Source organism: Gymnoscopelus braueri (assembly GCF_963280865.1).
Source record: "Gymnoscopelus braueri genome assembly, chromosome: 19".
Lineage (NCBI taxonomy): Eukaryota > Metazoa > Chordata > Actinopteri > Myctophiformes > Myctophidae > Gymnoscopelus > Gymnoscopelus braueri.
In genome coordinates this window covers 22664329-22689497 of record NC_137621.1, presented here as the reverse complement: position 1 = coordinate 22689497, position 25169 = coordinate 22664329, and the positions used below count along the sequence as shown (strand labels likewise).

The following is a 25169-nucleotide window of genomic DNA, read 5'->3' as shown; positions in this document are numbered from 1 at the left end:
TGTCATATGACAAAGTATATAGGGCTTTCAATGGTTGGTGACAGATTCAATTGGAAATTATAATTGCTAACTTAATAGCCAGGTTCTGCTTTTTATGGGTTTAGTTACTTTCTACTGTATAGGTTTAACTAATTATGTGTTTTAATGTATGTATTTATGATGTTTGTATCTCTGTAATTGTTCTTGGCAAGGGCTCCCTAAAAAAAAAGAGATGTTCCATGAGTTCCATTGAGATGATATCTCAATGGAACTCACCTGTTTAAATAACTGAAGAAAACAAATTAGTCTAAGTAATGAAATATCCTGAGGTGAAATGTGCAGGAGGCTCTAAAGGTAATGTAATATCAACTAATGCTTTGACATAAATAAACAGGAGCCAGGCTGCTCTTTGGATTAATGGGGAAAATCAATACCAATTGGCAGGGACCATAATGGTTCAAGGGATTGCTTTTAGAGTCATACTCTATTATTACTACTGATTGCCTATAGCTTTTACTGTTTGGAACAAATAGAAAGTGGGTAAACATGATGTATGATCTATTAGTGTTCTGTTACAAACCCATTATAAGAAAAAGCACCTCTTAATTCCTTCTTTGAAAAACTGAAATGACTGAACTTACAAACTAAGTTAGGCTAAAAGATTTAATATTTCAATTTTTCACAATAAATGTACAGTTCCATGTGGTTGCATATTGTTCTACAGATAACAGACTTGCAGCAAGTCGGGCCTGTGGCGATTTCAGTGAGTTCAGAGGTACAAATCAGATCTGAACTACATATTGTGGTGTGGATAACATGATTTAAATGTTATCCCCCATTAATGAACTGTGGAGTTTAGAATGATTTGCTGTAACGTTACATGCCAAGTACATAACTTCTCTATTTATATTTGGGCGTCCTTGAACTCCATATTAAGGTCAACAGTTTTTGTGAATATTAATCCTTCTTCAGCTTAAATGAAACAGGACAGACAACACAGTCAGAGCAAAGACGGCTCCTAAGGCTGATCTGAATGAAAAACACATCTGGAATGTAACTCGGAGAATCGCAGTTATGGTAACAGGAGCCTGTATCTGCTGTTTGTCACAAATATTTATTTCTTTGGAACATTCAAAAGTGAGTTGCGTGCCCCTGCTTTGTTTTTCGTGATTCTGTTTTTACAGTTTGGCTCAGCACCAAGAAACGGAGAATGTGCGTTATTTTTTCTTTGAACAGGTCTGAGCCACCACCAGGGCGGCGATGTTGACGTACGTTTTATGACAGAGAGAGTACACCACTGGATCTTCTTCCAGCGACTGCACACCAACCACTGGTTGACCTTCTTCAGAAGCTCTGCCAGATGGTCTGGATCTGACTTCATGATGTGATCAAACTCTGCAAACTGACACATACACACACACACACACACACACACACACACACGGACGCACACACGGACGCACACGGACGCACGCACGCACAATTAATTTGATACCTAGGGTACATTGACCTTGTATAATTATCTGCAAGTGAAAAGCATGACTGATGGGGCTGGCTTTCCTGTACCTTTCCAGGGCGGAAGAACACTCTGGTCAGTCCAAATTTGTAGTCATTAACGTTGAGCCCCAGGGCTTTGAACAAAGCCTAGAGAAGACCAAAAACATAACACACATACGTACCATGACACAAATATCATACCATGACACAGCAATACCATGTACCCTGACACAGCAATACCATACCCTGACACAGCAGCAATATCATCGACTAAACCCATGCGCTGGAAATGTGCAAAGTAAGCTGTGTATAAATGACATTGACATGCACAACGTAAGCCGGTCGTTCGGGAGGCTCACCTTGCAGAAGAAGCGAGGATCGAGTCGTGTGAGCTTGTCGGGCATGTACTTCTTGTACATGTTGTAGAGCTCGTGGAAGGGGGCTCTGGAGGGGAAACCTCCTTGCATTAGGTCCAAGACAGACACCATCCCTAACCAACACAAACACACGGAAACAGTCTGAAATACTGTACGTCCGGACAACGAGACAAACAATCCAATCCACTTTATTTATAGAGCACATTTAAAACAACAGTGTTGAACCAAAGTGCTGTACACTCAATAAACAAATATAAAATACTAAGAGTAAAACAATAAACAATAGACAGGGGGAAAAAAAACACATAGAGGGTGCAACTCAGACACATCGGAAACAGTAACTCTCAGTCTGAATCATCGAAATCTAAGGAGTACAAGTGAGTTTTCAAACGTGATTTAAACACAGGCAAGGTCTGAGACGCTCTCGACATGGGGTGGAAGATCGTTCCACAGTTTGGGCGCTACAGCGGAATAAGCCTTGTTTGTGGAACCAGAAGAAATTAGGTTGTAGGTTTATTGGGAGGTAGAAGCTCTGATATGTACAGTAACTATACAGTACATCCGGACACCGAGACAAACAATCACTGTACATCTGGATACCAAGACAGACGTTCACTGTACATAACATAGCAACACATTGTGCAGTGCATTGTTAGCTTTAAGATCTGTTATTTTCAGCAAGCGACACAGTTGTGCGATAGAGAATAAATAGAACTTTAGTGTGGCTTCAACAGGTACAGACTAGTAAGAGCCCTGCGTGTGACTGTTTTCTTAAACCCGCTCCACCTGGATTTCTGACCATTACCGGCCGCTCTTCTGTGTGTTCCACTTCCACCCACACCCGGGACAGTTTATTTTTGACTGCCTGCTTCCGCCTGCAGCGTACTTTAAACCGCTCGCTTGTGTGTGATTTGTGTTGGACCCGCAGGACACGAGTACAAACAGAGAGACAGAATGACAGAGAGAGAGAGAGAGAGAGAGAGAGAGAGAGAGAGAGAGAGAGAGAGAGAGAGAGAGAGAGAGAGAGAGAGAGAGAGTGAGTACGACACAGGCAGCCCTGGTTCCCAAGAGAAGACACACAATGGGGTGGAAAACAAAGCTGCACTTCCTAATTACCTGCCAACTGGACCAAGACATCAGAGACCCATTAGGGAAGTATGTTAAAAACACCCAGAAATAATTTGAAAACAGGACAAAAAAAACTCCCATATCTGCCAGTGGCCTTGGCAGCATTGCCATTCTGCATTTTGGGTAGGCACATAAAAGTGATGGGTGACCCACCCATCACTTCTACGTGCCTAAACAGTTTTTTGTCCTGTTTTCAAATTCTTTCTGGGTGTTTTTAACATACTTCAACATAACAGGTCACACTCGCTTTGGCAATGTAAATGTTTCCCATGTCAATAAAGCACCTTTGAATTGAAAGAAAGAGGACACTGCAGACATTTTTGTCTGCACTTCCGACGCCACACTGATTTAATAATCAGGGACAGCTCCGGTCACGGGTGGTCTGAGCGGCTCACGTCAACTGTTGCTGGAGAGCTGTTTGTGCAGAGGAGATGCCCAATTTTTTGTACATTGTGGTGAATTGGGCATGTTTGAGGTTATGAATGACAGCTACCACCATGTGTCAAGACCGACTAAAATTAAAATGTTATTTGCAAACAAGCTTCCAGGGACCCAGCAATGATCCTCTCCACTTCTCCTCTGCACAAACAGCTCTCCAGCAACAGTTGACGTGAGCCGCTCAGACCACCCGTGACCGGAGCTGTCCCTGATTATTTATTTATGTTGTTTTGTCTATTGATCTAAAGCTGCAGTTCAAAACTTTAATATGCAAAACATGCTTACATACAGCAGGTCATCTTTATCATCTTAATAAATACTCATGAACAAACTGCTTCACAACAACAATGTTGGTGCGACAAAGAGATTAGCTGAGACATATATTTCTATACACTTATTTAAAATCAAAAAAGCGTGGTAGAGTATTTTCTGCGGTGAGTGTCGGATGGGTAGAAGATCTTTTATCCCTGGTGGGTGGAGAAATGTGGACTCTGTCAAGGACTAGGTCCCTCCAGCAGCATCTCTACACACATAGAAAACAAATGGTGCTATATAGCACCACAACCATCCCAAAGTGCTGCCTGCGCACCATTTACTTTTTGTAAATGTTTTAAGTGTAGTCATCCCCATGATCAGTCTGTCTGATCGCTCGAGCCTGCGTGACATAAACGTCCAAGGCCCTCACTGGGCACAGCTATCTATACATTTGGAAAATCTCCCGCCACACTTCCGACGCCACACTGATTTAATTGTTTCGGGATAAACACAACAACAACATATACAGAGAGCTAAGAGTAGCACAGCGTCTGACTCTCTTTCGACCAAGAAACGTAGAACTGAAACATCTCTTTAGACCTTTCTAGTTGACTCTTGCAATTCGCTACAGTTATCGAGACCATCTCGCTGTAACGAAGACTTTCACTCCCTTCACGTCATATGGGTATTTGATAGATTGGCACGATTGCCCACTGAATACTAATGCTCCCTATATGGATTTATCCGACATATATAGTAAACTCCATGTATGGAGATAGCTAACTTATTGTGACATCAGTGAGATGTCACGAGCATCCAACGTAAACTGCAGATAGCTAACTTCCAGCATCCAGCCACTATCTCCATATATGGAGATAGCTAACTTATCGTGACATCAGTGAGATGTCACAAGCATCCAACCCAACTATATAAAGGGTGGCATAACACAGTGAGCTCAGATGCAAGCAGTATTCACTCCACTCCTCGACTATCTCGAAGACAAGACTTCTCAAGACTATACTTGTCGTTGGCAAGACATCTTTCCGGTTCTAATAGAAGTTCTAATTGAACACCAACCACTGCAACGAGTCTTGGCTCAACCAACAAATCCCAAATCAAGCAATTTTTCAGTTCAGTGGAATATCAGCCATGTTTGCCCAAGTACGGCTAGAGTCATCGACGTCCGAAAGCGACACGCGGATCTCGATAGATTCATCGATATCCAAAAGCGACACGCGACATGCCGAAACATTGCTTTCGGATCTCGCTCCTCCAGACCAGACGACCGCTACATCACGTTCAACATCCTCCTCGGCCTCCAACACCCATGCTAGGACATGTTCCATTCTCTGCATCTTGTCCACCGCACAGATTGCAATAGGTGCAATGTACTTGGGTGAATGCCCCGGGCAGCCCTTTATACCCATCTACTTGCTGGTGGCAGGAGCTTTTGGCCTACTGGTGACTGTGCTTTCCCTCTTGCAATATACCCTGGAGCCCAAGGATGGCACCGTCAACCCCCTCAGCCAATTCTTCAAGACTTTGAATTCCTTGACCTGTCTTTTCCTCTTCTGTTGGTTCATCGCTGGTAATGTGTGGATCTACTCCATCTATGCACCCAACTACAATAAGACTACAAATTCGACAGTCGATCAATATTGTAACAAGACTCTCTACTTATTTGCTTTCTGGACCACTACTCTGTCCTACATCCTACTGGCTCTTCAACTGTTATGTTTCTGCTCTGTTTCTGTTATGTTTCTGCTCTCTCTGTGCCTATTTGGCTACCTGCAGACAAAAATGTCTGCAGGTTTCTAACACAATGCAAGGGTCAAAGTGGTTTTGCACCCGTACTGTCATGCCGACACCCACTTCATCAACGAGTGCCCAGCCGTCCTACACCTACCAACCCACGCGAGAGAGTCCTGGATCGCGGCTCAGCAACGATGCAGGAAATGCGGCCACGAACATCAGGGCAAGAGCTGCGCATTCGTATTCTCATGCTTGGTGTGTCGCGGCGACCACGCGACCGTCCTCCACGCCATCGGTACTCCAGCCACGCCGCCTCTGACCCCCGCACCGGCATCTGCCGACCTACCCGCCACCCCCGCAGATGTCACAACCTACAATTTCATCACACCCCAACCCCACAGGGCTTTGAACCTCACTAGGCCACTGAACAACGGCGGTGTGACTCTGCTCAAGATCGCGAGGGTGATCCTGAGGAACGGCGACAAGGAGTTTGAAACCTACGCGATCATGGACACCGGCTCGCAACGCACCATCCTTCTACCAGAGCTGGCGGAACGCCTAGACCTCGCCCCTAGTTGGACGGAACAGCTGAATCTCAAGACCCTACAGTGCGGATTATGCACGATCGAAGGAGCCGCCATATCCTGTGCCATATCTCCAGCCACGGCACCAGACGAAGTGCACAACATCGATCACGCTTTCATAGCTACAGGAGATAAGGCGGAGTACGACTTAGACCGGGTCACGTACGACATACGGCGCTACCAGAAGAGCTACCATCACCTCAGGGACCTCCCCCTGGAGGAGATCAGAGACGCCCAACCTACGATACTCATCGGGATGGATCACCAGGAACTGATGAAGGACATCGATACGCGTACCGGGCCACCGGGTGCCCCATGCGCCTCACGCACCCTACTAGGTTGGACCGTCCACGGAGGGCGGATGCTAGACGAAACCCCGACCACCGATCGGTACATGGTCAAACGCAAGACCGGATCGAAACCATTGGACCCCGCCCCACCCCAGGGCCAAACACGGGCATCACCATTCGGTTCGCAGAACATTACCAGATGCATGGTTACCCTCAACCCGGGCCCCGAAGCGGCACTTCTCATGGACGTGCGGATGCTCTGGAGACTGGAGGTGATGCATTTCCAGAACGAGAAGCTGGCCACCAGATCCAAGGACGACAAGGCGGCCATGCGCATGCTAGGGGACAAGACCACCCGAGTAGACGTTAAAGGGGTGAGCAGGTACGCCACCCCGCTCCTCTGGGGCGGAGACCACACCACACCCCAGGCCCCAAAGGCATCGGTATTCGGCATGCTACGCAGCATAGAGAATCGCTTACTGAATGACCCTGATGGTGCCGCGAGCTACTCTAAAGAGATGAAGAGGCTACTGGACGAGGAATACATCCTTGCCGTGCCTCAGGCAAGACCTGATCAGGACACGAGATCCTGGTACATACCGCATTTTATGCGGACCCACAACGGGAAGAAACGGATAGTCTTCGATTTCTCACACACATACAAGAATCAGAACATGAATAAGCGCTTGCTCCCTGGCCCTACATTGGGTGCCAGCCTACTCGGCGTGCTCCTGAGGTTTAGACAATACCCGGTCGCCACATGCAGCGACATAAAGGGCATGTTCCACCAAGTGCGCCTGCTCCCCGAAGACAAACCCCTGACTAGATTCCTGTGGCGGGACATGAAGAACTGAAGAGTATCTGGAGACTTGGGATAAGATAAGATAAGACCATACCTAGTATCCCACAGTCCGCTGAGCCGCCTTGAGCCTCAGCCCCAGCCTATACTGCGACAGTCATAATAAGAGCCCATAGCGCCTATAAGAATACAGTCCTTAACACATATCGAAGACGTAACAGTACCTCTGTTACTTCAACATAACAGGTCACACTCGCTTTGGCAATGTAAATGTTTCCCATGTCAATAAAGCACCTTTGAATTGAAAGAAAGAGGAAGGATTCGATAATTTCAGCACCGTGCACAGAGACACAATAGGGACAGACAGCTAGAAATAAGTCTCCACACCATTGGGTACAAGTGTCCACTATATCTATCCTGAGCACTAGGGATGATGCACAGTATGCACAGATGCCAACGCTTATTCTCTGACACACACTACATACCTGAGCACTGCAGTTGAGACAGGATCTGGGCTCCTTCAAATTGGTGACTGACCATTTTCAGGTTGGGTTTCACACAGCGGATGAAACTTGCACCCTTTAAACACAGAGAAATAACGATCACAACATGCATACTTACTTACTGTCTTACATCTTAATAAAGCCTCTTGTTATGAGTATTACAATGTCCACTCATGCTGTATCTTGATCTGTCATCTCTGTAGCCCGCATCCAAATAGCAGCTTCTGCTATATTACTATATTGCTTCCATCGTGTGGAATATCAAAGACAAATACTTTCAACGTACTCAGTGATTAACGTGATTTGTTTGATTTTCAACACATTTTAGCGGGAGTAATGCTAAAGTTCAAACTCCTCAGAATAAACATTGGACGTTACTCACTGTGCTGCGAAGCTTCTCCAAGAGCAGATTCAGTTGAGTCTGTGAGCAAATAAAGAAAAGGATTTTGGTATTACAGTAAAAGCAACTAAAAATGTTACCCTTTGTTGTGAAACAGGGTTTTGTATTTAAAGAGGAAAAAACAACTCATCAAACAACAAATAATAATACAGTATATCCACAATCCAGTGCCATGCATCACAGTCAAGAGCTGAAGTACTGGACCAAACAGAGTTTAAAGTCATGCAAGGACAAATGTGCATGGTTTTTAATACATAATAATAATAATAATCATCATCATCATCATCATCAACATAAACAACATCACCATCATCACAATAACAAAGGGTGTGAGTATGCAAATGAATAAATAAATACAAATTATTAGTGAATGAATGCAGCAACAATTGTTGCTTCTTTAATAGTCTTCTCCTTTGGCTATAACCACATCATAGTAGACTGTCTACATGGTCTCTTGTAGGTTACAGTTGAACCAGAAATACTGTCATTACAATCAAGATATCCAGCCCTGATTCCAAGACACATTCCAGTTCTTTGAAGCACGCACACATTCTTGCTACTGGTGTCCATGATTTATTCATAAAAACCGAGTAAGCAGATTAGTAATTAAGAAAACTGGTGCCATCCAGGAGGGTGGTATGAAATAGAGCATATAGTTTAGGTTGGATGAGCCTTTTATTGCATGGTTGTATTATGTGAACACAATACATTTATATGTTTCACTTCTCCCTACAAAGTCTGTCCAAGTTCTGCCTGCAACAATATAAAAGTTGAACTTAACTTGCATATGCCATGTTTTACACACGACGTTAGATGACAGGAGAAAGCTGGAAATGGATTTAGGTAAATAATTCTCAACCTGGCGTCCCTATTTTGTCATGTCATTTTAGGTGAAAGAAAATGTTGTTGAAAACATAACTGATTCACAAGCTCACAACACGTCACAAGTCGTAGCTAGTCTTTTGCTGCTATTTGTAGGGATTATGTGGTTAAAGAACCCAGTGGATGTGGTTTTCTTGCTATTGTCTGGAGCCCATTTTCGGCTCTGTAATGCACTTTGAGATACAGCCTACTGTACGTTTGAAAGACTCCACACAAATAATATTGTGTGTTATCTTCCTGCCTAAGAAAGTCCTCAGTGTTTCATTCTTTCTTTCTGTATCTTTTCTTTCCCTCCTGCTCTTTTCCCATTTCCCATTTCTGGTCCGTGGACCACTGGTGGTTCGTCGAGGTATTGCATGTGGTCCCTGATCATGCATTCAGTAATGTAGGAAAGTGAAGTTTATTTTCATTGTTTTCATTATTTTCATATTTTTTTCATTTTGGAGAAACTTTTGTAACTTTCAATTCCAATTCTCAATTCCAAAAGTACTTTAAGCTTAACAACTACAAAAGAGGATCAGCTCATTGCCATGTCCACAGACACAGTCAAAGGCACATGAATGAATCACAGTCCCTTGTGAAGTTCTGAATGAGTTGTCAGGCAGAATTCCCAGAGCTTACAGTAAAAGCAAAATGCATTTATAACTACATAACTCTGTGACAGTATGCTGGCATACTTGAAGAATATGTACAGGCCAAGGTTCGAGTCAGAAAATTACAGACATGGACCACCCGTAATCATGCCATGGACCACTAGTGGTCCATCGACCACTAGTTGAGAAACAGCTCACTAAATGATCTGGTGAGCTAAGATGATCATCACAGCGTCAATGTTATCAGTTACTGGGAAGTAGGAGGTCAAGAACATCCACAGAAAAGGGAGTTAGAATCTCAAGAAGGGAAAGTGCACCGGATTGCCATAAGCTGATTAATGCATTATAGACAACACAACAGTGTTGATTCTTAGTCAGGGTGGTGGTCCCTGGTTCACAATCAGTTGAAAACCCCTGCTTTAAGCCAAGTGTGTTACCTTGAACTCCTGCAGATTTTTGTTTGTTTGTTTGTTGTTGTTTTTTTTGCATGCCTCCACACAGTGAACGAAGAATCCAAAAACAGAAGAAATGCCTGAAGAATTGAAGGTAACAGGGGCCAAGTCTCGAGGACAAACGAGTAGCAAGCCCGGGCCAGTGCATGTGCTTGAACTCAGCTCATGTTGAAACACACTCGCTCACCCAGGCTCACTACTAGGCCTGTCACAATTATCACATAATAGCCAAATCACAATTATTTGAGATAATCGCAAAACTATTTTGCATTAATGTCATAATCGCCATAATCATTTCCATGTAAAAAAAATTAGTATATTTTCAAATAAATAATAAGAAATAAGAAAAATGTGGAAATAGCAGATCTACAAGCTCAAAACACGTTAATCGCAATTATTTGAGAGACAATTAATCGTCAAGTAAAATTCCATAATCGTGACTACTCACAAGCTACTCGTTTGTGCATGGGACTGTTTATCCGGAAAGGTTTCTAATTGTAGGATTTGAGCAAAAACGCTACCAATACAAAGCATTTTGACTGGATACATGAACCTTGGATTATACTGCACAAGAGTTTATTAAAGGTAGTTTTTCTATAGTTCTGCTCTTGCTAAACTTGGCCCCAGTTAACTTCTTTGATCACCGTGGAGTCATGTGAGAAAAAAACACAATTATCTAGGAATTCAAGGCAACACAGGGTGAATAATTTATATAAAAATGATCATTTTGTGGTAGTATTCCTTTAAATGTCAAACAAAATAAAGGTTTTAGTGCATCTGAGAACACTCAACACCAATATAGTTGATTTGGTTTTGTTCTTGGGAGTCGTCCTCCAACCGTAAAACAAGACAACTTGATAATCCAAGACCTGTGTGCTCTCTCTCACCTTGAACTTGTTTCCAACGCTGATAAAGCCCAGTTTGCCAGCCTTCAGTTTGGAGTCCTTGGCATTGTTCGAGTTCTCAAACAGTTCTCGAACAAACTTGTCCTTCGACTCGCTCACTAGGCACTCCAAGGACATGTGGAGGGCGTCGTTATTCTTCTCTACGAACCGGATCTAAGGACATACACGAAAACACACACACACACACACACACACACACACACACACACACACACACACACACACACACACACACACACACACACACACACACACACGTACACATTCAATTGTGAACTTTCCATAAAAAAAAATATATATATATATATATATCATTTTGGACTCAACATGTCGTGTTGTGACGCAATGTAGATCAGCTATTTTCAGATTTGGTGTAGAGGAGAAAAAGGAGTGGGCCATGGATAGAGCCCTGGGGTCAGGGTTTAAGTGGTTAAGAATTCATCAATAAAATCTCGGCTATAATTACCGTTTCATAGCACACCGCTCCAGCAAAATGCCTGATGATGAATCCTTCATCGTCCCGGACATTCCTGTGAACGGCAAGTTTTGACTTCCTGGGGACCTGAGTGACGTGACAAGAAATGATATGAGAGATTTTATTTCACTTCAGTGCTGAGATGTGTGTCATATTCAATTTAATATCTATCAATCAGAAACCCAAGAGTAGATTCTTCGGTCCTCATATCCCTCTTAAGAATGGGGATTGTTTGGGATAATTACCCATGAAGTAGATCTATTACGAATCTATTACTAAAGGTTTATGGGATATACAGCACACACATTATGAGAACCAAAAAAGCAATCTAATTTACAGTTATTAAATGCTTTTGCCTGCATGAATAATCAAGTTTATTACAATTCTGCAGTTCTACTGAAGTAATATTAACAAATTAGACCACTTAGTTAAAGAGATAAAGTATTACAAGTCACCCCTGAATTCATTTTTAAGATTATCTTTAATAAAGCAGAGCAGACATTCATTAAATTCATTCAGTTTCTCTTGGTGTGTAAAAAAATTTGCACATATTTTAGCACACCACTTTACTTAGAAACTGTTCAGACAATGACTAATAGTTTTGTGTAGCCTGGCATGACTATATTTATATATTTATACTGCTATCGATAGTACATTTCTTTAGCACTGGCAGATTCGTCTGGTTTCCAGGCTAAGTGTTGTGTGCATTAAATGTAAAGAATAGTGCGCTTTAAAAAAAAACTACGCAATTATTCTCCGTCCACAGAATGTGGTCACAGGCAGCCAGCTCCCGTATTCGGTCTTGAATCGGTGTCAAGACTCATTTAAAAAAGGATTTCACGCTTGGCTGAAGAACGTACGATGAGCGAAGGAACAATAGCTACAAAGAGATGGAGATAGAGGGAGGGCCTGGGGTCCTACGTCATCAGCGAAGAAAGTGACGGTACATACAATGATCACAATGACAGCCAAACAACTCTCAGACCTCATTGTATGAGAACGATGAGAAAAGGAGAATGAATCGATTGAGATAAAGAATGAGTGGATAAAAGAAAGAAAGAGACAGACAGAGGTAAAGAAAGAGACAGATTGAGAGGATATACAAAGAAAGAGAAAGAGAGGCAGGTAGCCAAAGAGAGAGAGAGAGAGAGAGAGAGAGAGAGAGAGAGAGAGAGAGAGAGAGAGAGAGAGAGAGAGAGAGAGAGAGAGAGACACACAGAGAAAGAGAGGGAGACGGAGAGAGCAGTGGTGTAAAGTAACTAAGTACATTTACTCAAGTACTGTACTTAAGTACACTTTTGAGGTATTTTTTACTTTACTGGAGTATTTCCAAATTTCTGTACTTTTACTTCTACTCCACTACATCTCAGAGACAAACATTGTACTTTTACTCTACTACAATTACTTGAAAACATACATTAACCACTTCAGCCCTATATACATTTTGGCAATTCGAAAATAGCAGATCTACAAGCCCACAATTCGTCGCGATGCAACGCATTGTGAGCTTGTAGATCTGCTATTTTGAAAATATTTTTAATACATTTTATACATTTGAAAACTTGTGAAATGGGACATTCTGCACAATGAGTACTTACTTTAAGTACATTTTGATACAAATACTTTTTGTACTTTTACTCAAGTAAATTTTGAATTCCGGACTTTTACTTGTAACAGAGTATTTCTACATTGCAGTATTGATACTTTTGCTTGAGTAAAAAACGTGAGTACTTTTTCCACCACTGGGAGAGAGATAGTGAGCGAAAGAGAGAGAGAGAGAGAGAGAGAGAGAATTCTCACGGTCAGTCTGAAGTGGTCTTTGTGCTTGCTGTGTACAGCCAAGGCGAAGTGCTGGTCGCTGGCCTGAGGTAGACGGTTCTCTTCATCCAAAATATCCAGGACACCCACCAGCTTCGCCTCCACCAGGTCTACAGAAAACGTCAACTCATTTCATTAATCATGCAAAGCAGCCATGTTTAACCCATTAAGACCGTGAAAGCATCTGCCATTTTTAGATTTATTTGGCTATTAAAAAAATGGCAGATCTACAAGCTCATAGCGCGGCACCGAGTGCCACGCTATGAGCTTGTATAGTTGATTTTTTTTTTTTAAACCGTGATTTTTTTTTACAAATCTTTCATTATATATATATTTTTAAAGCGAACATTTGTAACTCAAATCTTTGCTTCTGGTGATTCTACAAACGTCTTCTAAATCCTAACAGTTTTCTGAAAAACGTATGTTTCTATGTCAGTGCTCCTCAAACTTTTTCATGTCAAGGACCCCCCCCCCCCCCCAAAATGATATGTATTTGGCCGCGGACCCCCCCCATCTCAAAATATGTTGTTCCAGGGACCCCCCCAGTAGCAAAGATTTGAGTAAAAAAAAATTGCTTTACAAATAAATATATATATTCAGAGATTTGCAAAAAAAACACGATTTTTCAAAAATAGCAGATCTACAAGCTCATAGCTTGTAGATCTGCTATTTTTGAATAGCCAAAGTCATCTAAAATGACACAGATGCATTCCCGGTATTAATGGGTTAAGCTGTTTCAGTTATTATCATGACAAATTATAAATTGTACAGTATAAATATTGCGTATTGTAATTCCTACTTATATTTATGAGCATTCTAAGATGGAACTTGTTTTATTCGTAAAGTGTAAAATATAGCAACCTTCTGAATGTTGTATGTATATTTTTGTGCAATAGTATCCAACAAAAGGGAATTTCAAGGAATCGGGACAAAACGTCTTCATAAAATTTGAGTCTCTCTTGAATGTTGCATTGAGATGCCACTTACCATGTTTTTACCATTTTGTAAAAACATGTTAAGTATTGGAAATTTCCACTGCGCATTGTTTGTGTCTGATCGTGAATATTCAGGCACAGTATATGTTCATCCGGATGTTAATTTAGCTGTATTTGTTGAATTATTCATACGATGCTTTGAATTTCGAATATGACCTGGCTGATAGCAAGGACCTCAGAGAAATTTGCATGAACAAGCATCTGTGCATAAATCCCGCAGATTGATGACTGAATTAATGTCCGGGCAAATGGTCATTTGCAAGTCATAAATGTTATTCATGGCTGTCAGTTAACCTCACACCTGAATAATCACAGTGTTTGAAATACAAATCAAACCACTTCACCTTCCCGCACTGACTACTTCAAACCATTCGCTGGAGGATTCGAGACAAACAACACAAACCACGGGAGGGGGCATTGTTTCGCCTACTTTACAATGGGACAAAAGTAGACATAGAACCCACAAATGGCCATTACGCATGCTCCCTTTAGATACACAGATATGTCAACATTCTGGATAATTAGAAGCTAGTATTCCCATCGATCTGACAGGTGTATTTTCACCTGATGAATGGCCCCGGGCAAGAAGAATAGCTCAAATGACTGCCACGGGGGGTGATATGACAGTATGCTTCCATCATTCTCGGCACGTCTGTGGCAAGAAGGGCTCTACAGAGACGCCTGCATCTCTGTCATTTGGTTTCATATTCTATGAGTCCTCAAAGACATCACTTCAGCTTAATGATGTGCCCGAATGTCACTCAGCGGTTCTCTGCCATGGTAAAAACCACCCAATACTGCCTCCATGTCAGCCTTTAGATATGGGCAAACACACAAGTGTGTGCACACACTGACACACTCACACGTGCGTGCATGCGTGCGCACACACATGCCCACATGTGTGTGCGGCTGTGCGCACGCACGCGCTGTGTGGGTGGGTGGGCGCGTGCACGCACACACACACACACACACACACACACACACACACACACACACACACACACACACACACACACACACACACACACACACACACACACAGTTCCTCTTTCAGTCCCTTAAGAAAACCAACTCGTTCAGGCATCCTGTTCACTCCATGGGCAGATCTAATCTAAATCAGCCTCTCTGTACCTCTGTTCTCTCAGTGACTCGATCTCACAGCGTGAAACAGTGAGCTCTCTCGGGACTCGCCTACCGTAGTGCCCTGATGACTAGTGAAAGCAAAAAGGTGTTGGTTTGATGTTACGGTGTATTATCTTTGACGGGTACAGCAGGTCATTTCGCCTACACTGTAGCTTCAAGCTCAGTGAGCACAACAGGGACCTGTTATAGACAACAGAGAGGCAGCTCACAGCAACACCTACCTATGCAGTCCTGGTTATCGACATAATGAACTTCGTTTACTCCAAGTCCCTCCTTTTGATACAGCTCTTGCTCCTAGACACAAAACTGCACGTCAGCAATCAAGACCATGAACAAGCATTGTGCACCTTCTTGTAAAAACTCTTTGATTCTATGATTTTTTTTAAATAAAATCTGTTTGACTTCACTGTGTGGCTCCGGGATATTACACACTTACACACAGGCTCCCTACACCCCAAAATAAAAAATAAATACATCTTTCTTCTACTTCAAACAGACGGCACTTTAGACACACAAGAAAGTGGCTGAGATTAGAAATGTGGCAGTTTAATTGGAGACCTTGGAAACGCATAAAGCAAGAGATCACAGGAAAGAAGCAAGCCTTGCTGTGTCCCTTGAGAAATTATCATTCTAATAAGAGCAGAGAGCAGGAAAGCAAGAGAGCAAGAGCAAGAGATAGAGAGAGAGAGAGAGAGAGAGAGAGAGAGAGAGAGAGAGAGAGAGAGAGAGAGAGAGAGACTGACTAACAAATAGAACAAGACAGCCACAGAAAAACAGAAAGAGTTTCAGAGTGCGGCCGCCACTTACTCAAGGCTGGTAAAAGATTGCGTGAATGGCACCGCTCGCAGCAGGTCTCCTAAGCTACTCAGAGCAAGCATGCTAAATTAGCTTAATTCGTGTTTTTGCTGCACCCACCTCCTTGAGAATGCGCTCGTTGAAGAACTGCTGCAGTTTCTCATTGCAATAGTTGATACAAAACTGCTCAAAGCTGTTGTGTTCAAAATACTCTGAGGGGATGGAAAAACAGAAGAGGGGTTGATTTTTAAAAAGAATTATGATCGATTTCCAGAAAGCCAATTTAGTATTAGAGGTGTGCGCTAATATATGCAGTCACATGGATATTATTTTCTCGAGTGAATTGAAGTGAACACTGTAGATGCAATTCAGGGTACTTAAACATAAGTGCAGGAAGAGACAAGAGTCTGTTTGAACTCGACAGTCTGTTGTAAACAAGATGAACAATCTAAAGTAATAAAACAACACTAGATTTTTCTACACTGAACCCATACAAAAACAAATGTATTGCCTATGTTTTAAAATACATGCAAATTTTAAACAACAACAACCATTACATATATCCCCTTTCTAAAAATATACTTCCAAATACAGTTTTGACCAATGTTTGAATAGGTTGAAACTCATATGATATTATCTCAAATCCTTTTTTACTGTACGGGAAAACATTGCACCATCTGGAGAGTTACATGAGCTCAAATGTTCCCCCTTGGTTTGGTTACTGTAATTATTTTTCACTGAAGTCAAAACTCGTTACCAAAACCAGCGATGTCCAGCACTCCAATGAAGTTGGAGGAAGTCTCAAATGGGAAGCATTGGTTGACCCTTCTGACCACATGATCAAACAGGCAGCTGTACACGGCTTTGGCCAGGGCGTCACGGGCATTGTTTGCTTGTTCCACCCTCAGAGGCACCCTGGGGAGACAGACAAAGTGGAGCATTTGCAAGTCAATCCGAAATTGGGACACACTTACAGTACTTACTTCTTTTCCTTACTTTAACATGCTTCTGTGTAAAAGTAAGTACAAGTTCTACGGTATTAATGGGTCAGTTCTTGCAGAATAGGATGAACACACCTTTGTTTCTCCAACTGATCTTTACATTATAGCTGGGTGAGCACTTTTAAATGAGGGATTCTGAGACAAAGGTGAGACATTAAAACTGGATATGGACCCCTGAACCCTGCTTGAATCTCTAAAGTCTCTTTAACACCATTTTGCTTCAATTATTCAGCGGGGTTCAATGTATGAACCGAGTGCAGATCCCAAAGGGCACTGGAGTTCAACTCAGCAAGTCCACTGCAAAGACTGCAAGTCCATTTTAAAGCAATGTCAGGCCTTTAACCACGTTAATTTGAATAGTCCATCTATCTATGCTTTTTCCTGGTTGTATGTAAGGAATTATGCACTGAGAGCAAGTGTTGAAATAACCTGCAGAACAGTGCGATGCTATAGTACGGCCCGACGCAAAGTGAAGGACTAAAGTGTGGCTATTTTTCTCAGAAGTGACTTGCTCACAGTGCATTAACAGAACACACTCCCTAACCACATCAAACAGGCCCTCACCATCCCTCAAAACCCACCTATTTAGAAAAATACAACATACTGTACAGTACATTCTCATCAATAATGCAGGAAAACCACAAAGAGCATTTAAGGCCATTCATTTACCCTTCAAATCATCACAAAGTTTTGTTTATTTTACCCATGGTTTATACCACAGTTTCTCAAAGTCGGTTCCCGGGGGGCCACCACGGGTCCAAATGGACCCACATGGGTCTGTAACTCAGAGAGCGTACACCTGGAACCAAAGGAACCTGTAACGGGTTTCCATTCGCACTCTCTCAGAGTTAAATTAACACTGAGGATTTTATAAAGAGTATATAGGGGTTCCAGACAAAAAAAGAATGGTACCAAATGGGGGTCTATGGTCTAATCCATTGGTTCTCAAAGTGGGGTCTGGGGACCCCCGGTGGTCCTTGGGGGGGTACCAGGTCACAATCATATTAACCACTTTATCCATATTTTATACTTTGGCTATTTAAAAATAGCAGACATACAACTCATAGCCGCGCTATGAGTGCCCCCCATCTCAAAATATTTTTGAGATGGGGGGGGTCCGCAGCCAAATACATATTATTTTGGGGGTCCTTGACATGGAAAAGTTTGAGAACCACTGGTCAAATCTAATGCATATCAAACTAGGGATCCTTGAAATGACAAGGGTTGAGAATCACTGGGTTATATATTTCATATACAAAGCCTTTACAGTACTGTATATGAACAGGGTTACTGACTAAACCCGAATGAGCAATTACCACTTCCACCACACCCAACCCCCCTCCTCTATCCTCGGCCTCCACAGGGTAGGCTGGATCATTGTGGGGTTTCATGACAGAGCCCAGCCCCCTCTCCTCTCCCCACCTGCTCTCCAGGCACCAGGCCCCGGTCTGTACTGCAGCCATTCCCTCCAGTCTCCTCGGATAAAGTCTGCATAATTTATGTGGAGAAAACACTTCCAGGCCCGGGCCAGCATCTGGCCTTCCTGAAATATTCATCCGCTAAACCTGGCCCCATCATTCAAAACGCCACACACCACCCACTATCATAGTACTGCACCCTACTGTATATTCCTTGTTTTGATCCAAGAAATGACTACACTAAAATGTGTCGGATCGGGAACCCGTAATGAAGGAAGTAATTATCCAAAGAATACCCTAAAACATCTCATGTTACCCCAAATATCTCATACCGTATTCGGATTGTACCGTCATTATACAACTTGAATAGCTGTGGGACACTGTGAGTGAGCAGCAGTGTTCAAGTCATAAACGATATGCCCATGTGAATATGACATTTATGTTATAAACATAGAGATGCACTGTACAGTGAATGCTGTTTGCTGGCGCATGGATAAGTAGGTATGTTATTAAGGTAGTTTATAATTTAGATCCTAGGTTTGATGTTTACCTGGTATCCTAGTTACTTAGTAGCACTTACTGTAGCTGTTTTTCTTAGCTTTCTATTTACTTGACACTGTTTGTTGACAAGGGCTCGTGCTGCTTACTCCAATCTTGCACTCTGGATATGAGCGTCTGCTACAGTAAATGCCTAAATTGTACATTGAAATAATCTCATTTGTGTGATATTCTCGATTTACTAATTCCCTGTTTAATCCAAAATGTAACAGGCTTAATACAATCTCAGGCTTTGCCCTCTAGTGCAATCTCCATAAAGAAGTCTTACCACGGTGCACAATGACCTCCAGATAAGGACAGCAGTCACTGCGCCAACTGCCAAATCACTGCCAGTGTCATTTTAACGCTATCACCATCTAAAGACGATTAACTAATCTTAAGCCCTATTTTATACTGTGTAGTACAACGGTGTCATGCAGCGAAAAGAGCCCATCTGCAAGCTCATGCAGATTGGTTTGCGATTGCTCATGCAAGTGATGTGTTGTGAGCTTGTAGGAAGATCATTTTCGATCATTCTTGCTAATTTTCACCATGTATATGCGAAAAGTAGGGAGGCCAGGCTGAAAGTGGTTACGGTGCCTCCTTATATAAAGGTTGGCTCTGCAAAGCATTGTGTCAGAAACCAAAGAATGGGGCTTGAGGAATTGAGAGGTTTCTGTACAATTCATCTGCCGCAGACCAGCAAATTGCTATTTAGTCCCTCTCCACTAACACATGTTAAAAGAGCATGCAAGGAGTCAATGTGAGCAACTGGTTATTGATTTGTAAGTCGTCTTAACTGGCAACAGCTTTTCCACCAAAGTGGGTCAGACAAGTGAAAATTGCTGCTTGTCAACAGCTCTCATCAAACGGGATCGATATGCACTAACTACTATGCATGCCACTGTTCTTACTTGATTACTGTTCCTTTGGCGCCCCCTGCTGTAGTCAGCATGATTCTGGTGGTGAGGCTGACCTGAAGGTCATCCTGGTCCAAGCCCAAGAGGTCGGCACAGTATTGCAGAGATGGGCCGGACTGGTTATGCAACACACACCCGCCTGAAGAATACACACACACACACACACACACACACACACACACACACACACACACACACACACACACACACACACACACACACACACACACACACACACATGCACGCGCACACACGCACACGCACGCACACACACATTGCAAATTAAATATTATATAAACTTCATCCCTAAATTAACAATGTGCAATATGCAAACTCAATACATTCATAATAGAACAACTTTCTTCTCCTTCCAGAGCCTTACTTTTAGATGGATTTAGTTCACTGAACATCATTGCTCTACAGTACATCAGCCTGAGGGGGTGATGACTGTTTGTTGGCTATAGCTTCACACAGGACCCCTACAGTGTATGGGGGGCACAGAGACCACCTATCGTATCTTCTCTACAGTATGAAACAAGATAACTGGATGGCATCAGCGCTGGCACTGACAGTTCTTAATAAGTCCCACTGAGGCTGTGCAGAGGAGGACACCGTTTCTATTTCAGTTCATGTGCCGGATTGGTGCATAAGCCGGATTTATACTGGCTCCGCGAAGAATTGTAAGCTTGTAGATCTGTTATTTTCTGTGCGGGACACTGGCACGCAACCATGAAGATTAACACAAAATCTAAAGTAATTCATTAAAAGATTTGCAACATTTTGAAAACATTTAAAAAGAAAAGGTGAAAAGTTGCAAAATTACAAGCTCACAACATGTCACGCTGCAACACGCTGTGAGCTTGTACTGCTGTGAGCTTGTAGATCTGCTATTTTCAGTGCACGACACCGTTGCACAACCAAAAATCGGACACTTGAACGATTCATCTGAAGGTTATGTAAGAGGGACCTTACACTGTAAAAACTTGACTGTCAATTTCACTTGCGTGTAAAAAATGGACCTGTAAGGGTAAAGACTTTGTTTTTATATAATTTTAAGGGGTGAGAGAGCCAGGGCACATGTATTTCATTGCATTTCAATGTACATGGTGATGTGAACCTTGAACATTGAACATCTGGCTTAGAGGTTGCAAGGGTTAAATTGACACTCAGGATTTGGCCCTGTTCTAGGTACAAAGAAAGACAGAGTGATATATACTGGAGAGAAAGACACAGAGAGATTCAGAATTATTATTACTGATGTGACATACTGTCATTTGATGTTTTTTAATGTACGTAACTCTTTATTGGACATGTTTGTGTATTTCTGTCTGTTTGTACATGTACAGAATACACTCATGCGCGTAGTTATTACTGTTCGTGTCTCTTTTAGCACATACAGTACGCTTTAAAAGCTACAGTATCTCACCTGAGCTACTTCCGGTGTCCTCAAAGTCGATGTTGCCAAGGTGCAGAACCCCGGCAACAACCCTGAAGAGGTCCAGCTTCTCGTCGTCATCCAGGCCGATCCTCTTCATGGCCCCGCACATCCTATTGAAGTCCCCCAGGTCATCAAGAAGAAAGTCTTTCATAGCACCAGCCTTTAGATGCTGGGAAGGCGGTATAATGCAGTAGATTAGTCAGACAAGAGATGTGATTGATTCATTCCAATGAAAAGTTCTCGATCATAAGCACTATCCAGAGTGGGAATAAACATCACCCACATGCCATTACAGATATTTGCCACCTGTACTGGCTACGTGGTAAGGCTACTGTGGAATGGAACAGTATTTAAAGTGGGAGATTAACTTTAGAATCTATTAAGCAATATGACTAGTGAAACTAACCCCAAGGAACTTACAATAATGTACTGTACAAAGCTATGTCTTCTCTAAAAGAGCCACCACCACCATCACATAGGTCCAGCACACAGGTCCCAAGCAAGGCTGTTCCACTACAGTGTAATAAGAAGACACATAGAAAATGTGCAGCTCTTTCTTTAGGCTGGTCATAAGGAGTGTTGCTGAGAAGCAGAAAGGATAAACATGCAACATACTGTAGAATGTCACTGGAAAACCTCAGATACATCAGAACACATTCACATCAGGAATGATCAGGAATCAACTGGTGTGCTCCGCTTCAGTTAAAGCAATTTTGTATTGTTTACTGATTTATCTTGTTTTCAATGAACAGCACTTAAGTCAACATTTATTTATTTATTTTTTACAGTAGCCAATAATGCACCCCCCCCCCTTTCTACCAATTTAGTGAACAATTAAGTGATGGTTGGCTTACAGTGACATTCTAAAGCTTGAAATACTGAAAATAATAAATAACATATTTTTATTTTACGCTCTGCCCACACACCACTCACACCCTATAGACACAATAAAGTCCTTAAAGCGTTAATTTAAATCTGAGAGTGCACAAATGGGTTCCGTTTGTGTACTCTTTGAGTTAAATGAACACTAAAGAATGGACTGTGTGTACCTCCATGCAGACAGAGAGGAAGCATGCACTCTCATTTCCTGTTTGCTCTGCAAACAGCCACATGTAAAAAATATGAGCATCTCAGTGTTTACACTGAAGAAGACAATTACACCTTGACAGTGGAATTGGGTTGCTATAGGCAACAGCTTGGGGACCAAGTATATTTCCTGTCAGCTACTGATATTCACAAACACACCGAAAAAGGAAATAAACTTGGACCCATTTAGAATGTTGAAAATGTCTATACGTTACAAAGAGCAGTGAACAGTATTTCCTGCTAAGAAAAAAACATAAGATCACCTTATCGTCCTATTTACCACCGACATGTGAGGGGATGGAGAAATACACAAATCACTTCATTAGTCATATGCAATGTTATATTGACACATACTCAGCTCACTTCCAGACACACAGTGAAGGTGCTTCACTGCTGTGGGGTTCCACACCCACTAACTGTCCCAGTCTCAGACCTATGTCTCATTGATTGTAGCATCTAGAGGTCTTGTATTTCTGTGTATGTTGTTCCGTAGTCTAGTTTTCTTGGTTCTGTTTCTCTTTTTTAGTTTGTCTGAAATGTTCTTGTCTTTGTTCACCGGTATTAAACACCTTTGATCCTACTACCTGCGTCGCTGTCTGCATTTGGGTTCTCACCACATCAGCACGTGACACTAACCCCCTCAAATTCATTTTCAAAAGCTGATGGTAACATACCCCAGACAATTGCAACAACATGATGGAGAACCAAGAACTGTTCATTCACTCTGTGAGTCCTTGGTCTAACTTTCCAAGGGGTAAATGCAAATGGCTGTTGGTAAAACCATGATTTGATAGCTGGGAGAAAAAAAAGGTGGTGACAATGGATCCCCAGGGCTGCTAATGTTACATACTGCTCCTGGAAGTCTGCACGGGAGGTAGGCCTGTATACAGTAAAATCCTCAGTGTTCAATTTAACTCTTGTGAGTGTACAAATGGAACCATTTGTACACTCTTGAGTTTATTAAGATTGAGGGACGTACTGTGTAATGAAAAGTAGAAACCTGTTACCAAAGTGATCACTTTAAAACAGGTACAGTATGTAATGTTCCAGTTTTAAAGAAATGCAAGTGAAATGAATTCATTCAGTAGATAATGAGACCCCGTGGGAGTGAAATGCCACAATTATTCTCCGAAAAAGTTTCTAAAAGTGAGATTAATTGCACACTTCCTGAAGGCAACAATGTCCTGATATACAAATATAACATAAATCATCAAATGTGCAGACGTGGTAATTTTCTTTTTGCATAAACCATTTTGATGAGGATTTATTATATTTATTTATTTAATTTCACTTTCCCACTGCATTTCCATAATAGTAGCAGTTTGCCTGTACAACACTTTCTCAGATTCTTTACCATCTGCCAAAAATACCAGTACCAGTCAAATACTATACTGTACCTCAATATTTGGTCACGAAATGATTATATCTTACAACACACTTTCCATTTTGTTTCACTTAGTACAATTTCAACAATTTAGGCTTCCAGACTCTCTTATCCAGAGCAACTTGATCAGAGTAAATAGCATGAACCTTAGTCAACAGGATAAAAAGTCACGTAAATAGAGTGCAAAAAAAAACCATTTAGTGCTACAAAGTAACTAGGATACTAGGTTTCACACTAGTGTCATGACATCACTGGCAAATGCAACACGATGTAAAACAAGCCTGCACATGCCTAGTCGCAATTAATTCATCGCAGAATAACACCCCCCAAATAAACAAACGATAAAGCAAAACGTGAAAAATGTGATACAAAGTTATGAATAATAACAACATATAAAAAGCACAGCAGTGCTAATGGGGTTCAGATCATAAAGAACATGGAATTACCTGAGGACTCTTGCGGTTCTGCGTAATCTGTTTATCCGAGTCCTTATCAGCGAAATATCTGGTGCATCCTCGATTCAGATACTGTAAGTGGGGAAGCATCAAAAACACAGAGATGCATGATTAATATTTGGATAATCAGATTTCAGACACACAATTCAGTGTAATCGTCTTGTGGGGAAACCTTCGGGGGCTTGTTGTGTTGTTTTTCATCATCAAAACAATGATTTACTTTGTCATCTTCCAAAATGACTTCACACTTGACTAGATGTGAATCATACGTCAGGTAATTGCCTCTGTTGATGAGGGTGTCACCTCAGGGACTTGATATAATGATGCTGGGACAAAACAACTGCAAACAATGGCCACGGTTGCGTATTTGTTCTGTTAAGTGTTGTTATGGAGTGTTTACAAGAGCATAAGAACCTCTGTTCTCTCTGTTCATACAGAGAGAGCCACTGAATATACTGCCACTGACGGGGGACTGACTTCACTGGGGAATTTGATTAGATTATATATTTTAATGCATAAGTATCACATAAGCTACTTGCAAGTAAGCTAGTGTGACATCTAGTGGGCTCATGCAGAATTGCACAGGACAAGACTACTTAACGACATCTAAGTGGCAGTAGCAGGATTACCTTTAAATGATCTATTAAAAAAAGTACACATCTGAAAACAGCATATAATGTAGGTAATCAATAGGTACAATCTAACAGAAAATATGGTGCAGTACTGTATTTAACTATCGTAAAAGGTTTACATGTGGGTACCTTGAGTAAAGCCATTCTCAGGTGACACTCACTTTCTCTTTCAAAGAAGTCAATCAGCCAAAAAGGTCATTGTTGTGTTCATGAGCCCCTTCTATTTGCAGCTTTTAAA

The 25169-nt window shown here is 41.9% G+C and overlaps 1 protein-coding gene across 2 annotated transcripts in view; it reads right to left on the bottom strand.

Annotated features, from left to right (window-relative positions):
* Positions 1-25169, bottom strand: part of myo6b (myosin VIb) — a 57169-nt gene that overhangs the window by 19089 nt on the left and 12911 nt on the right. For both annotated transcript variants that reach the window (XM_080413943.1, XM_080413944.1), the window contains exons 10-23: positions 24291-24371; positions 21363-21543; positions 19931-20075; positions 16818-16975; positions 16181-16272; positions 15487-15559; positions 13110-13237; positions 11301-11396; positions 10817-10987; positions 7985-8023; positions 7585-7678; positions 1836-1966; positions 1546-1623; positions 1252-1381 (exon numbers count right to left, since the gene is read on the bottom strand). In XM_080413943.1, the coding sequence (XP_080270069.1) occupies positions 1252-1381; positions 1546-1623; positions 1836-1966; positions 7585-7678; positions 7985-8023; positions 10817-10987; positions 11301-11396; positions 13110-13237; positions 15487-15559; positions 16181-16272; positions 16818-16975; positions 19931-20075; positions 21363-21543; positions 24291-24371 (1597 nt within the window). The remainder of the gene's footprint in view (positions 1-1251; positions 1382-1545; positions 1624-1835; positions 1967-7584; positions 7679-7984; positions 8024-10816; positions 10988-11300; positions 11397-13109; positions 13238-15486; positions 15560-16180; positions 16273-16817; positions 16976-19930; positions 20076-21362; positions 21544-24290; positions 24372-25169) is intronic.